This window comes from Ruditapes philippinarum, unplaced genomic scaffold (genome assembly GCF_026571515.1).
Source record: "Ruditapes philippinarum isolate M1 unplaced genomic scaffold, ASM2657151v2 ctg385_1_1_1_1, whole genome shotgun sequence".
Classification (NCBI taxonomy): domain Eukaryota; kingdom Metazoa; phylum Mollusca; class Bivalvia; order Venerida; family Veneridae; genus Ruditapes; species Ruditapes philippinarum.
In genome coordinates this window covers 163647-177875 of record NW_026862439.1, presented here as the reverse complement: position 1 = coordinate 177875, position 14229 = coordinate 163647, and the positions used below count along the sequence as shown (strand labels likewise).

General features: G+C 34.0%; 1 protein-coding gene across 1 annotated transcript in view; it reads left to right on the top strand.

The window, feature by feature from the left end:
* The window catches only part of LOC132719072 (diacylglycerol kinase iota-like), a 129606-nt gene that overhangs the window by 11097 nt on the left and 104280 nt on the right, over positions 1-14229 (top strand). The window contains 1 exon segment of the mRNA XM_060702812.1: positions 6109-6226. Within this exon segment, the coding sequence (XP_060558795.1) occupies positions 6109-6226 (118 nt within the window).

The window sequence follows — 14229 nt, the reverse complement described above, 5'->3', positions numbered from 1 at the left end:
ATGTAATCTTATTATATTTTTTATGCCCCTTCTTCGGGGATGGGGACCTTATAGACTTTCCCTTGTTCTTCAGTCCCACTGTCTTGCTGTCTCTTCTGTAGTCTGAAGAAAAAAAAGTGGGGTATCTGTGTCCTTATAATTATTGGACAATATTCTAGTTGTTATTTTATTTTTCAGTTTCTATGCTTAGTAACTTGTTATTATTCTGATAATTATTGCTCCACTGCTTAGTTTCAATTCTTTTGTTTCTTTCCATCTAGACTTCATGTCATCTATTTTGGCTAAATGTCGTTTAATTAAACCAATTAACTAAAAATTTAGTGCTTTTAAAATACTTTATTCCAATTTTTTTCTTTCTTCAAGTTTTTGTCTGTCTTGTTTGTTCAAATACATTTTTGTTTTCTACCAAAGTTATTTGTTTTGTTCAAGTTTGTGCATAAACTGTTGGTTTTATTCCATTGTTTCCAAAAGTTGTTTAACTGTTGCGTTCCCGTGTTTGTGTTTTATTCCAATTCATTTAATTTGTTCAGTTTGAATGCTGTAATTTGATATCGTTTGTATGTGCAGTTCTTTGGCTTATAAATAGTGCATTGTACTTTTATAATTTCACTATATTATTCTGTAAATGTGATTTGTTTTGTTGAAAGTTGTTATACACTGGTCCTATTTCAAATTGCATATTGATATTTTAAAACTTAATTTGCATTCATATTGTTTATAGTAATTATAACAAATAAAATCCTTGACAAACTGTTCAATTCAATTCCACTTGTTTGATTAACAAGAAATTTTTTCATTTAAGAATAAAAGAAAACTTGTTTGCCAATTATTTTTTTCCACCTCATTATACTTTTTTCACTTGATGTATTAATTTTCCAAATAGAATGCTTGATCGAAAAGTAAACAGCCTTTTTTCTCCGCTCTGGTGTTTTTAATAACTTTCAAATTTTAATCAATCCAAATTTTTTGAGCAACAATAAATGTAATAAGTGTAATAAACACTAATATTAGCAACTGGTTTTAATCAATCATTGCTTTCTTGTTTATTTCACAATGATCATCTGAGAATACCTGTGCTTTATCATTGTATCTTAACCACACCAGATTGAAAATTATATAAAACAGACAATCTTTTTAATTAAATATTAGATGATACCTATTCCAGGCGATGTATTTGTTACAGTGATAAGTCACATGTAAAAATTTAACTTGATGTAACTTTATGATGTAAAGTGGGTATCAGTCAAATGTTACAAACTTGATGTAATTTTATGATGTAAAGTGGGGGTATCAGTCAAATATAACAAACTTGATGTAAAGTGGGTATCAGTCCAATGTTACAAACTTGATGTACCTTTATGATGTAAAGTGGGTATCAGTCAAATGTTACAAACTTGATGTAACTTTATGATGTAAAGTGGGTTTGAGTCAAATATAACTTTATGATGTAAAGTGGGTATCAGTTAAATGTTACAAACTTGATGTAACTTTATGATGTAAAGTGGGTATCAGTCAAATGTTACAAACTTGATGTAACTTTATGATGTAAAGTGGGTTTAAGTCAAATATAACTTTATGATGTAAAGTGGGTATCAGTTAAATGTTACAAACTTGATGTAACTTTATGATGTAAAGTTGGTATCAGTCAAATGTTACAAACTTGATGTTACTTTATGATGTAAAGTGGGTATCAGTCAAATATAACTTTATGATGTAAAGTGGGTACCAGTCAAAATGTAACTTTATGATGTAAAGTGAGTATCATATTATATGATTCTGGATGCTTGTAGCATCGTATTAAAGCAGCTGTCACTATAGGATATGACACATAATTATGTATGACAAGCGCATGAAGAAATATTTGAAAAAAATTGCTAATGCGCATAATATTATTTGCGCAGATATATATTTGAGATAGGTTTGGTATATGGCATTTTTGACACACACTGTCATAATTATTATGTCATTTGTAGAATTCATATTAAATTGAAAGCATGATTCATTTGACTTAGGCCGTTAACACCTGTAAATTATTTAGATTTCTCTTTAATGTTACCATACAGTCATGTAAAAATGCTTTTCCTAAATTGGAAATTAATAAAAAAACAACTTGGAAATTTATAAAAAACAACATGATCATTGCAAGATCTTTGATAGAAATTCAATAAAAAATTGATTGCCCGTAAATATGTGTGGCACTACAGTAGTGAAAAAAATACTAAAACAACATAGAATTCTAATAATCTTCTTGATGCCGTCAACTTGTCAATAATGTAAGGTATTATCTCGGAGAACTAATGAAAATCATGACTTTTGCTAAGTTTTAGGAATTACAATGTTTTCCATATATTTGCTAGATTATTTTTTTTGCCATACATCATCATTGGAAATGAAAAACGACGTTCATTATAAAACCTCTTTGATTAACCTTTACTTGATCCTTCTGGTGGCATCTGATTATATATAATATATACATGTTTAGCCAAGTAACCAGTGCAGACCAAGATCAGCAGGCGGGCACATCTGTATGGTGTCCGAACTTGGTCTGCACTTTTTGCTAATAAGTCAGTTAATATTCATGACTATTTTCTCTATAAAACTGATGAATGGTATTGTTCAGATTGAAAGATGGTCAAGTCCATTTAAGATATTTAGTACGGTAAGGGTCAATATAAGCTTTTGATTGATGAGCATTCATTTAACCTTTGATTTGACCTTTTTTTAATCACGTTTTTTTCTTGAGTCTTTGAACTGCAAACCAGCCAAAACAATTGATATTTTCACAAGTAATCGATTATGATTATTAAAAAAAAATGCCATTTAAAAGGTGACTCATGTACAGCAAACCTTGTGAGCAACAAAACTATAACTGCCTATTACTGTCTTAGTACCATAGGAATTGTTTGTTTCTTAGTATAATTTAGGTCAAAATAACTGTCACAAATACATCCACGAAACATAAGACAATCTTATATCTTCTGCAGTTTGCTGTATTTCGTGTCATACCATATTTATTGTTTTCTAGAAAACCAATTACTGTCATAGCTAAACACCACTTACTGTGTCGGGGACTGACGGTTGACGTGTATGCAGAGGAACATTTGTTCGCTTCCGATCGAGTTTTCTTAGACAGCTTAATTGGAGATTATTTTAGCCTTGTAAAGACACCTTTTATGCAGTCGTGATTTTACATACGTCGCAAGGTGTTGAAACAACGCGTAGCTGTGACGCGTCAATTCTGTGTAAATGTTTTGTTTCGTTAATCAGACAACAGAATTTGATGCACTAGTGGAAGCTTAAATCAAATTTGAGCAAAACAATTCCTATTCCAATTTAAGACCTGCCAACAGTTCATTAATTGTTTTTATACATTAGTTTATATCAATACATATACATGTAATATACATGTACTTACTCCATTTTTGACTTCTCAAGATATCTTTTTTTTTTCATAATAGCATTTTGCTCCCGAAATACATGTGTTATATTAAGGTAAGCACCAGGAACGGATTAGAGAGTGTTTCAATAAGCTTATAGCTTCCAACACAAAAGAACTAAAATTAATTTTATAAACTAACATGCTCAAACAATTTCAGTACACAATTTAAAGGATATAACCCTTACATTTTACACAAGAGTTATTTAAAAAAAAGGAAAAAAGTTGAATGAACTTTCTTTACAACTATTCAATTGATGTGCTCACCAGTAAACAAAACTTTTTGCTCAACAAAATGTTTTTACAAATTTGTATTGAGCTTTCTCTTATCCTGACTAACTGATAAAGACAGGGTTTAAAAGATCAAAATGTGTCTGCGAAACATTTTATAAGTTTAATTCCTGAGACCGAACCGCTTCGAATTTCCGTCAGTTTGGCTTCATATAAATCCAATTTTGACCCGGAGATGTCAGCTACAGAAATGTTTAAGAAACGTAATATTGCCTTATAAGATTTTCTCCACAAAAGAAATATAAGATGTGACTGAAGGTGGCAGTGTGTCAATTGAAAATGGCGAGCTTTAATTGGTATTTACGCTGAGAAATCAAATAAACTTGCTGTTTTTACTGCATTTGTTCGGCAATCAATGTAACGTAATATTGAGGCACTTTAACTACGACAGTGACGTACTCGCCACCAATTCTTCTCCGTGATGAAGTGTTTGCGTATTGATTAAAGAATCAAATGTTCTCGCTGATTAAGAAATGTATGTTTGTCTGTTAAATCCTCCATGCAGTCAAGACTATTCAGAACTGAGTTACATGTAGAGCAATTTTCATCTAGAAAACTGAAACAGTTCATTAGATCATAGTTTCAGGAGTTTCTGTTTCAGTTTACATGTCCTTAGAATTAAGCAGCCTTGGTAACAGTTGAGTGTCACTCAGGAGTCAGAGAGTACATTTAAATTCAGGCTGGCCTAGCTCAAATTAAGTCAGGGGTGACATATTCTAAAAGTCAATTCTGATGGTTGCTTAAACACTTAAAGCGCCAATAAGCACGCCTCCAGATTCCTGCCAATTTTAATGAAAATTTTAAAAATGGATTTAAAAGTAGAATATTTTGAAAAGAACAAAAATAAAAATATTTATTGCAAACAGCATTGGCAATGCACATATTATTTACAAAAAGGAGGTCAAAATAAGCAAAAAAAAAAGCCTTTTTATGGTGGTAAATACTGCAAAATCAGTTCTTAGTCACACATAACAATTATAAAATTATTATTTGAATCTTATATCTTTTTACTTTTCTAAAAATCTCAGTACATTTTTCTGAAGGTTGATTTTCTATAAATATTTTGGCTCATCTTGAGGTATGCAGCTTTAAATGATTACATATATATATATTTAATTATTGTCATATTTGTCATCTTAAAGCTATTGATGGCGAATACCACTCCATATTTAATAAATAAAATGGCCTTTTTGACTGTTCAGATATTTGTTATACTCTAAAATTTGTTAAGACGTAACCCAGAAATGTATGATGAAACAAGTTACAAACCTTTAATTGGCAGAAATTAGATTTGGGTATCATAAGAAAATGTCTTACAAGTACTATCTAAATGGATTTGATAATTTAGGGTGGTTATCGGAAACACGCAATTTGATAAAAGCTGTCTAAGACGATATTGGCATTTTCCTAATATTGTTAAATTGTGTATTCTTTATTAATGGATTTTTGCTTTGTAAATGGATGGCTGAAATCTCTCTACTGTGAAAATATAAATTATATTTCATGTGAATGTCAATATCATATATCATAACCAGAGTTGACATATCGTAGTAAATATATAATTATGACAGGGAAAAAAAATATTGATTTATGATTAAATGATATTAATGGCATAATTTATGATAGTGGTGCTTGTTTAATTAATGAGTTGTTATTAAACAGTGTGATTATTTGTGTGCAACTAGATATAGCATTACTACCAGCTAGGGGCGTCCATGGCTGAGTGGTTACAGTCTTTGACTTCAAATCATATGCCTGAGAGTCATTGCTGTAGGTTTGAGCCATTCTTCAGATTCTTCGTGTGTGAGAGCTGTCCAGCTAGCTTACTGAACATTAGTGGTACTTACTCAGGCGCTCCTTTGTGCCTGAAATGATGTACAGAGGGGCACCAGAAATCTTTCTCAACCAGTAAAGTTGGAAAGTCGCCAAACTGTACTAAAAATTAGAATAAAACCCAGATTGCTATTTAAGTGCAAATCAAACCAATACAATTATTTCAAATCATTAATAGTGAAATCAGACAAAAATCAACATGTGTCTGACTGTTTAAATAATGGAGGGTAAGTAAAACCTAATATTTCCACCCGAAAAGAAGTTAAAGGAACCTAAAATTCCACAAGATGGCTGGGAAACAACAACACTTTACCCACATGGCCAATTAACCCAGCATTATCCACATGAGTGCAAAGAAAACCAATTTAGCTGTTAATGTGCAAAATTTTATTTTTACAGGCAATCAATCTAAGACAGCAAATGAGACCAATTTTCCTATAAATGAGCAAAAACCAATTTTACAGAGTGCAGGCAATAAAGCCTAGGGTCACAAACATAAATAAAATTGTCAGGTTATTGATGCCACGTTTTTTGTTGTATATTTTCAGGAAAGCCATATCAAAGAATGCCTTGAACCATTCGACATATCTTCATCCCCATTACAGTGGTGGTAGCGGAGACAGTCATCCGTCACGTCGACAAATCAATTCCGCTGTCGACTGGACAGTAAGTATAAGTTAAATGATTATTACCTTATTCGTGTATGTCTTTAAAAGACAAAGAGATGGGCGATATTTGTCTGTCTGCTTCCTTATAAGTCTCTTTTTGGTTGACTAGCGAAAATGAAGCTTTTTGAGGAAACGGGAAATAAAGCTGATCATTTCATGTCAGTAATGTATATGTTGATTGTATGAATTTAATGAAAATTAAGTGACATTTTATAAGCTACACTACATATTTATATGATAAAATTATTTCATAAGCTAATGTGTTTTATGCACCACAAATTGGTCATTTATGTTTTTTGTCACTTTTTAGCTTAACTTGTTTTGGTGTCAGTCCTACAGAAGTAATGTCCCTTGTCAGTCATGCTGAAATAATGTCTGTTGTCAGTCTTGCTGAAATAATGCCCCTTGTCAGTCCTGCTTAAATAATTTCATTTGTCAGTCCTGCTGAAGTAATGTCTGTAAAATGTCAGTCTTGCTGAAATAATGCCCCTTGTCAGTCTTGCTGAAATAATGCCCCTTGTCAGTCTTGCTGAAATAATGTCTTTTGTCAGTCTTGCTGAAATAATGTCATTTGTCAGTCCTGCTGAAGTAATGTCTGTTATCAGTCTTGCTGAAATAATGCCCCTTGTCAGTCTTGCTGAAATAGTGTCATTTGTCAGTCCTGCTGAAGTAATGTCTGTTCTCAGTCTTGTTGAAATATTGCCCCTTGTCAGTCTTGCTGAAATAATGGCCCTTGTCAGTCTTGCTGAAGTAATGGCTGTTGTCAGTCTTGCTGAAATAATGTCATTTGTCAGTCCTGCTGAAGTAATGGCTCTTGTCAGTCTTGCTGAAATAATGCCCCTTGTCAGTCTTGCTGAAATAATGTCATTTGTCAGTCCTGCTGAAGTAATGGCTCTTGTCAGTCTTGCTGAAATAATGCCCCTTGTCAGTCTTGCTGAAATAATGTCATTTGTCAGTCCTGCTGAAATAATGTCATTTGTCAGTCTTGCTGAAATAATGCCCCTTGTCAGTCTTGCTGAAATATTGTCCCTTGTCAGTCTTGCTGAAATAATGTCATTTGTCAGTCCTGCTGAAGTAATGGCTCTTGTCAGTCTTGCTGAAATAATGCCCCTTGTCAGTCTTGCTGAAATAATGTCATTTGTCAGTCCTGCTGAAGTAATGTCTGTTGCCAGTCTTGCTGAAATAATGCCCCTTGTCAGTCCTGCTGATGTAATGTCTGTAAAATGTCAGTCTTGCTGAAATAATGCTCCTTGTCAGTCCTGCTTAAATAATGTCATTTGTCAGTCCTGCTGAAGTAATGTCTGTTGTCAGTCTTGCTGAAATAATGCCCCTTGTCAGTCTTGCTGAAATAATGTCATTTGTCAGTCCTGCTGAAGTAATGTCTGTTGTCAGTCTTGCTGAAATAATGCCCCTTGTCAAGTCTTGCTGAAATAATGTCATTTGTCAGTCCTGCTGAAGTAATGTCTGTTGTCAGTCTTGCTGAAATAATGCCCTTTGCCAGTCTTGCTGAAATAATGTTAGTTGTCAGTCCTGCTGAAGTAATGGCTGTTGTCAGTCTTGCTGAAATAATGCCCCTTGTCAGTCCTGCTGAAGTAATGTCTATTGACAGTGAGTCCTGCTGAAATAATGTCTCTGAACAGTCCAGCTGAAATAATGTGTCTTGTCAGTCCTGTTGAAATATTGTCCCTTAAATGTCAGTCTTGCTGATATTAAGTCCCTTGTCAGTTCAGCTGAAATAATGTTCCTTGCTTGTCAATCCTGGTGAAATAATGTTCTTTGCTTGTCAGTGCTGCTGAAACCTTAGTCCTTTCATGTCAGTGCAGCTGAAACATTGTTCCTTGTTTATCAGTGCTACAGAAATAATTTTCATTCCTGTCAGTGCTGCTGAAACATTGTTCCTTGTTTTTCAGTGCTGCTGAAACATTGTTCCTTGTTTGTCAGTGCTGCTAAAACATTGTTTCTTGCTTGCCAGTGCTGCTGAAATAATGTTCCATGAAATAATGTTCCTTGCTTATCATGCTGCTGAAACATTGTTCCTTGCTTTTCAGTGCTGCTGAAATAATGTTCCTTGCTTGTCAGTGCTGCTAAATAATGTTCCTTGCTTGTCAGAGCTGCTGAAATAATGTTTCTTGCATGCCAGTGCTGCTGAAACATTGTTCCTTGCTTTTCAGTGCTGCTGAAACATTGTTCCTTGCTTGTCAGTGCTGCTGAAATAATGTTCCTTGCTTATTAGTGCTGCTGTAACATTGTTCCTTGCTTGTCGGTGCTGCTGAAGCATTGTTCCTTGCTTGGCAGTGCAGCTGAAGCATTGTCCCTTGCTTTTCATTGCTGCTGAAACATTGTTCCTCGCTTGTCAGTGCTGCTGAAATAATGTTGGTTGCTTATTAGTGCTGCTGAAATAATGTTCCTTGCTTTTCAGTGCTGCTGAAACATTGTTCCTTGCTTGTCAGTGCTGTTGAAACATTGTTTCTTGCTTGTCAGTGCTGCTGAAACATTGTTCCTTGCTTGTCATTGCTGCTGAAATAATGTTTGTTGCTTATAAGTGCTGCTGAAACATTGTTCTTTGCTTGTCAGTGCTGCTGAAACAATGTTAAACTTCCTTGCTTGTCAGTGTATTGAAACATTGTTCCTTGCTTGTCATTGCAGCTGAAACATTGTTCCTTACTTGTCTGTGCTGCTGAAACATTGTTCCTTGCTTGTCAGTGCTGCTGAAATAATGTTCCTTGCTTTTCAGTGCTGCTGAAACATTGTTCCTTGCTTGTCAGTGCTGCTGACACATTGTTCCTTGCTTGGCAGTGCTAATGAAATAATGTTCCTTGCTTGTCAGTGCTGCTGAAACATTGTTACTTGCTTGTCAGTGCTGCTGAAACACTTTCCTTGCTTGGCAGTGCAGATGAAGCATTGTTCCTTGCTTGTCAGTGCTGCTGAAACATTGTTCCTTGCTTGTCAATGCTGCTGAAATAATGTTCCTTGCTTTTCAGTGCTGCTGAAACATTGTTCCTTGCTTGTCAGTGATGCTGAAACATTGTTCCTTGCTTGTCAGTGCTGCTGAAATAATGTGCCTTGCTTGTCAGTGCTGCTGAAACATTGTTCCTTGCTTGTTAGTGCTGCAGAAATAATGTTCCTTGCTTTTCAGTGCTGCTTAAACATTGTTCCTTGCTTGTCATTGCTGCTGAAACAATTTTCTTTGCTTGGCAGTGCAGCTGAAGCATTGTTCCTTGCTTGTCTGTGCTGCCTGAAACATTGCTCCTTGCTTGTCAGTGCTGTTGAAACATTGTTCCTTGCTTGTCAGTGCTGCTGAATTATTGTTCCTTGCTTGTCAGTGCTGCTTGAAATAATGTTTGTTGCTTATAAGTGCTGCTGAAACATTGTTCTTTGCTTGTCAGTGCTGCTGAAACAATGTTAAACTTCCTTGCTTGTCAGTGATATTGAAACATTGTTCCTTGCTTGTCAGTGCAGCTGAAACATTGTTCCTTGCATGTCTGTGCTGCTGAAACATTGTTCCTTGCTTGTCAGTGCTGCTGAAATAATGTTCCTTGCTTGTCAGTGCTGCTGAAACATTGTTCCTTGCTTGTCAGTGCTGCTGAAACATTGTTCCTTGCTTGTCAGTGCTGCTGAAACATTGTTCCTTGCTGGTCAGTGCTGCTGAAATAATGTTCCTTGCTTTTCAGATTTTACAGAAAATATTTATATATAGTTAAATGTCCTAGAGTAAAATCTATTAATCCCAAATGAGTTTAACTCCAAAAAAATTACAATGTTGTTGTATAGCAGATATATAGACATGTCTGTATATCTCATGTATGCACCAAATAGCTTTCATTGGGGACATAATTGCACCCAATGTCAAGGGAAACAGAAATGAAATATTTATCTGGTAAATCTTCATAATTGCAAAATCATTCATATTTGTGGGTATTAAATTTCATAGATTTGAGTAAAGAGTTGAAAAAAAAATGACAAATTCATACAAACATGAATCTTAACATGACTGTATATTTTGGAAGATTAAAGTGACTTAACTGAGGGTTTTTCACAAGACCGGCTGAAAATATTTTTTTTAGATTATTGCTCAATTTGATGTAGGTCTAATATGATAACTTGTGTGCAAAATTTGGGATCACTCACTCACTCCCTTTTTCCAAGAATAATGTGCAAAAAGTGGAAAACTTTGCAACACCACTCTAATCTGGCTAAAAATAGTACAAAAAAAAACAATTTTTAATCTATTTTTTAATAATTTATTTATACCTTTTGCATATCTCTCTATTTTAATTGCCAAAGCTGATTTATGTAATAGAAAGAGCATCGAAACACGAGGCTATCTGATTTATACGAGGGGGCGTTGCCCCGAGTTTACGCCCCCGAGTATAATTATATAAATCAGATTGCCGAGTGTTTTGATGTTCTTTCTCTTTTGTGTCATAGTCAAACATAAAAACACGTTCCCTGATACCACAATATGAAACCCCACAAAAAAGTAACCAAAAAGTAACCAATGAACGAGCATCTGAATATGACATTTCCTTCGCAATCCCTTTCTCTGTCGTCACAATATGTAAACCCCGGACAAAATGAACCAATCAGTGGGCAATATATGCTCTGGAGTGCGGGTAACTAATACCTGCACTCCAGTTAACGCACTGTGCATGTATATGTATAGGATTTAAGTCCGACACATTTTCAACAGAAATGTCCCCAAACTATGATTCAAGTAATATTATTATGTTTCATATTTTATAATTGAGGACCTCAGTTGAGTTCCTTTAACATATTTTGGAATATTTATATTTTGAGAGAGTCATGTTATGAGGAACTTTACATTAGGTCTTTCTATGTGTATGATATTGATGTATTGTTCTGTTGATCGATAATCGGTATACATTTGAAAAAATCGATAATTTTGATTGATTATTTTAATGTTTATGAATTATAAAATTCACTTAAAACATAAACAAAAGCAGGTGATCATGTCTAACACTAAGCTGTTGTTTTGGACACATTTCATAGCAGTGTTGACAAAAAATGGTTAGGAAAAAATCCTGCAATGGACATTTATAAACAGGACACAATATATTAGTATGAACAGAACATATATTGTACTAAAATCATTCAAACAGGTTTGAAAGTGAATTTTATATAAAAGAAATAAGGAGTTTTATATCGATATATTGGTGTATTGCCGATATTTCATCCACTATCAATGTATTGTCAATATGCTTTACTATGAATCAATGGCAGCTCTAGGAGTGACAAATTTAAATCACCAATAAATGTTTATCACTTTGTAGCAATTCATTTTGTATTAATAATTGCATAAGGGTGGATTTAAAACAGGAGAAAATTCTTTAGGGAATCTTCTATACATACATTCTTGATTAGAAATATGAATATTTAGTACTTTGTATAATATTATATTTGATTGCAATCAGCAATAAACTTATTTAAAAGGTCAGATGTTTGATTGCCATTTGACGTTTTCTACTAATTGCTTCGACTAATTGCGTAATGAGGGGAAAAAAAGCAATTAGTATTTTTTCCCCCTGTTAATATTTCACTGTTATCATTGTGAAAGAGGTCATCAAGGGCATTGTGCACATTATCTGTTACTACATAGGGTTATAATATATTTATATTGACATAGCAAGCTAACCTGATATAATGCACATTGGGGCCATAAAAGGTTAGCTCATGATCACTCTGATTCACAAAATTTTTTATACACCCGAAAACCATCGGGGTATATTATGGTATGGCGTCTGTATGTCCTTTAATCTGTCTGTAGACAATTGGTTTCCACAGCATAACTGTTTTGAAGGGTTTCAGTGATTGTGTTTATATTTGGCATGTGAGTGTGTTATATCAAAACAGGTCAAGTTCGATTTTGGCTGCAATTAACTTGTTATTGATAGAGTTATGTCCCTTTTGAAAAAATTTTTTATGCGGAATTATTGGTTTCTGCAGAATAACTTTTGAAGTATTTCAGTGGTTCTGTTTATGATTAACATGCAAGTATGTTATATGGCAACACAAGCATTACGTTTGACTTTAATTGCAATCAACTCATTTTCGTTTTGGGCGTACATTGCCCTTCCTGAGCTCTTGTTAACCCTTTTCCTGCTGGAACAGAAAGTGACCAGCCTTTGCCACCGGTATGGAACAAGGACTGCGTTGTTTTGTTGTCATGTAAAAACTTTAATGCAGCCCATTATTCAACCATTTCAAAAGGTATCAGCATGAAACTGGCATGACAAAGTGCAGTTGTTAAATAAGGGAAATAATTCTGAAAGCAATATTTTTATAGTTATGCCCCTTTTTAACTTAGAATCTTTTAACAGACAAGCATTAACACCATATTGGGTGCTCTTGTTTTAACTTGTTCAGAACCCATTATTTTATTCACATTGATAAGAATTGCTGAATCAGCTCATACATTTACATTTAAAGATATGTTAGTAATTGTTGCAGTTAAAGTTGTGCCAATGTTTTGTGCATATAGATATAGTTTATGGGTATTGAATTTTTGTAATGTTAGATTTATAAATACACAATACCAGTATTTAAAATTCAAGTTTTAACCACATACCCATCAATTATCTTTACTTCCAGCAGAATAAAATATATCTTATTATTATCATTGTAGACTAGCATTTTAGAAATGATTGATTTATGAAATTGATTATTTTTGGTATAGTATTTTTCATATATGATGTGCCAAATTATCATGTTATTTTTTAGAACAAATTTGGAGGTATTGTCATGAGCCTTTTGGTGGCATCAGAGTTGGTTAAGATTTTGTGTTAACCGGATTGGTTAACTTTTCTTTTATGGTCATTAACAAACAACTTTTACACTGAAGCTTAATATACGTTTAACTTAAGACTTGCGTGTATTTATACTCGCCACTGTTTGCCCATATTGGCGAGTCCTCCAGAAGAGTATTTTCAGTCATTTTAGATTTTGAGGATGGTGCAAGATACAGATTCCCCAGTTCCAATTCAAGAGTCTTACAATATGGGACCTCAATTTACTCATCTGAAAGACTGATTAGTAATTTTAATTGGCAAGCTTGGGAATCCAACACACATTGTCTGACCAATCGAGCTATGTTGGCCCACAGTTCTGCATGAGTTCTACCTGTCACAACTATTTTCAGGTTGTCAAGTTCACTGGTAACACATACAAATGGTCAATAAATCAAATCCAATACTGAGAAAAGTGAAGTGAACTGTTCTTTGGACAGCTTTGGTTATGTTTGAATACAGAAAAACTGGTTTCTCAACTTTTTGTGCCTATAATTTACAGAGAGGCACCATTAAACTGTCGTGCTCAAATTCTGCGGCCTGCCGTTAAAAAAATCTAGAAAGCGGCCCTATGAGTCACTAACCTGTACCCAAGTTTCTGCTTATACATATATATGGCAGGTGGGCACATTCCCTGAAATTTACCTTCATCGGCAAATATATGACTTGACTCTATATCTTCTTCCCAAAATATTATTGGCAATGTGGCGCCATGGGATTTTCTTTGAAAATCAGTATATGGAAAATTGCTACAGTATAATTATAAGATAAGTAAAAGTTATTCAGTGTTACTTAATACTAAAAAAAATATAAGAATCTTCCAATAAACAATCGACAAAATGTAATGAATTTTTTTATGAAAATCTGAGACTAAAAGCAATGATTATGTGCGTGTTTGTTTTTAGCTCACCTTGCACAAAGTGCAGGTGAGCTTTTAGGATGGCCAACCAAATGGCGTCCGTCGTCTGTCGTCCGTCCACATTTTAAATATTCTAAGGACATCTTCTATGATACCGCAAGTCCAATGTTAATGAAACTTGGCAGGAATACTCTTTGTATGAAGCTCTATCAAGATTGTTCAAAGAATTCCATTTCATGCAGAACTCTGGTTGCCATGGCAACCGAAAGAAAAATCTTTAAATATCTTCTTTTAAAGAACCGTAAGAGCTAGAGCTTAGATATTTGGCATGAAACATCT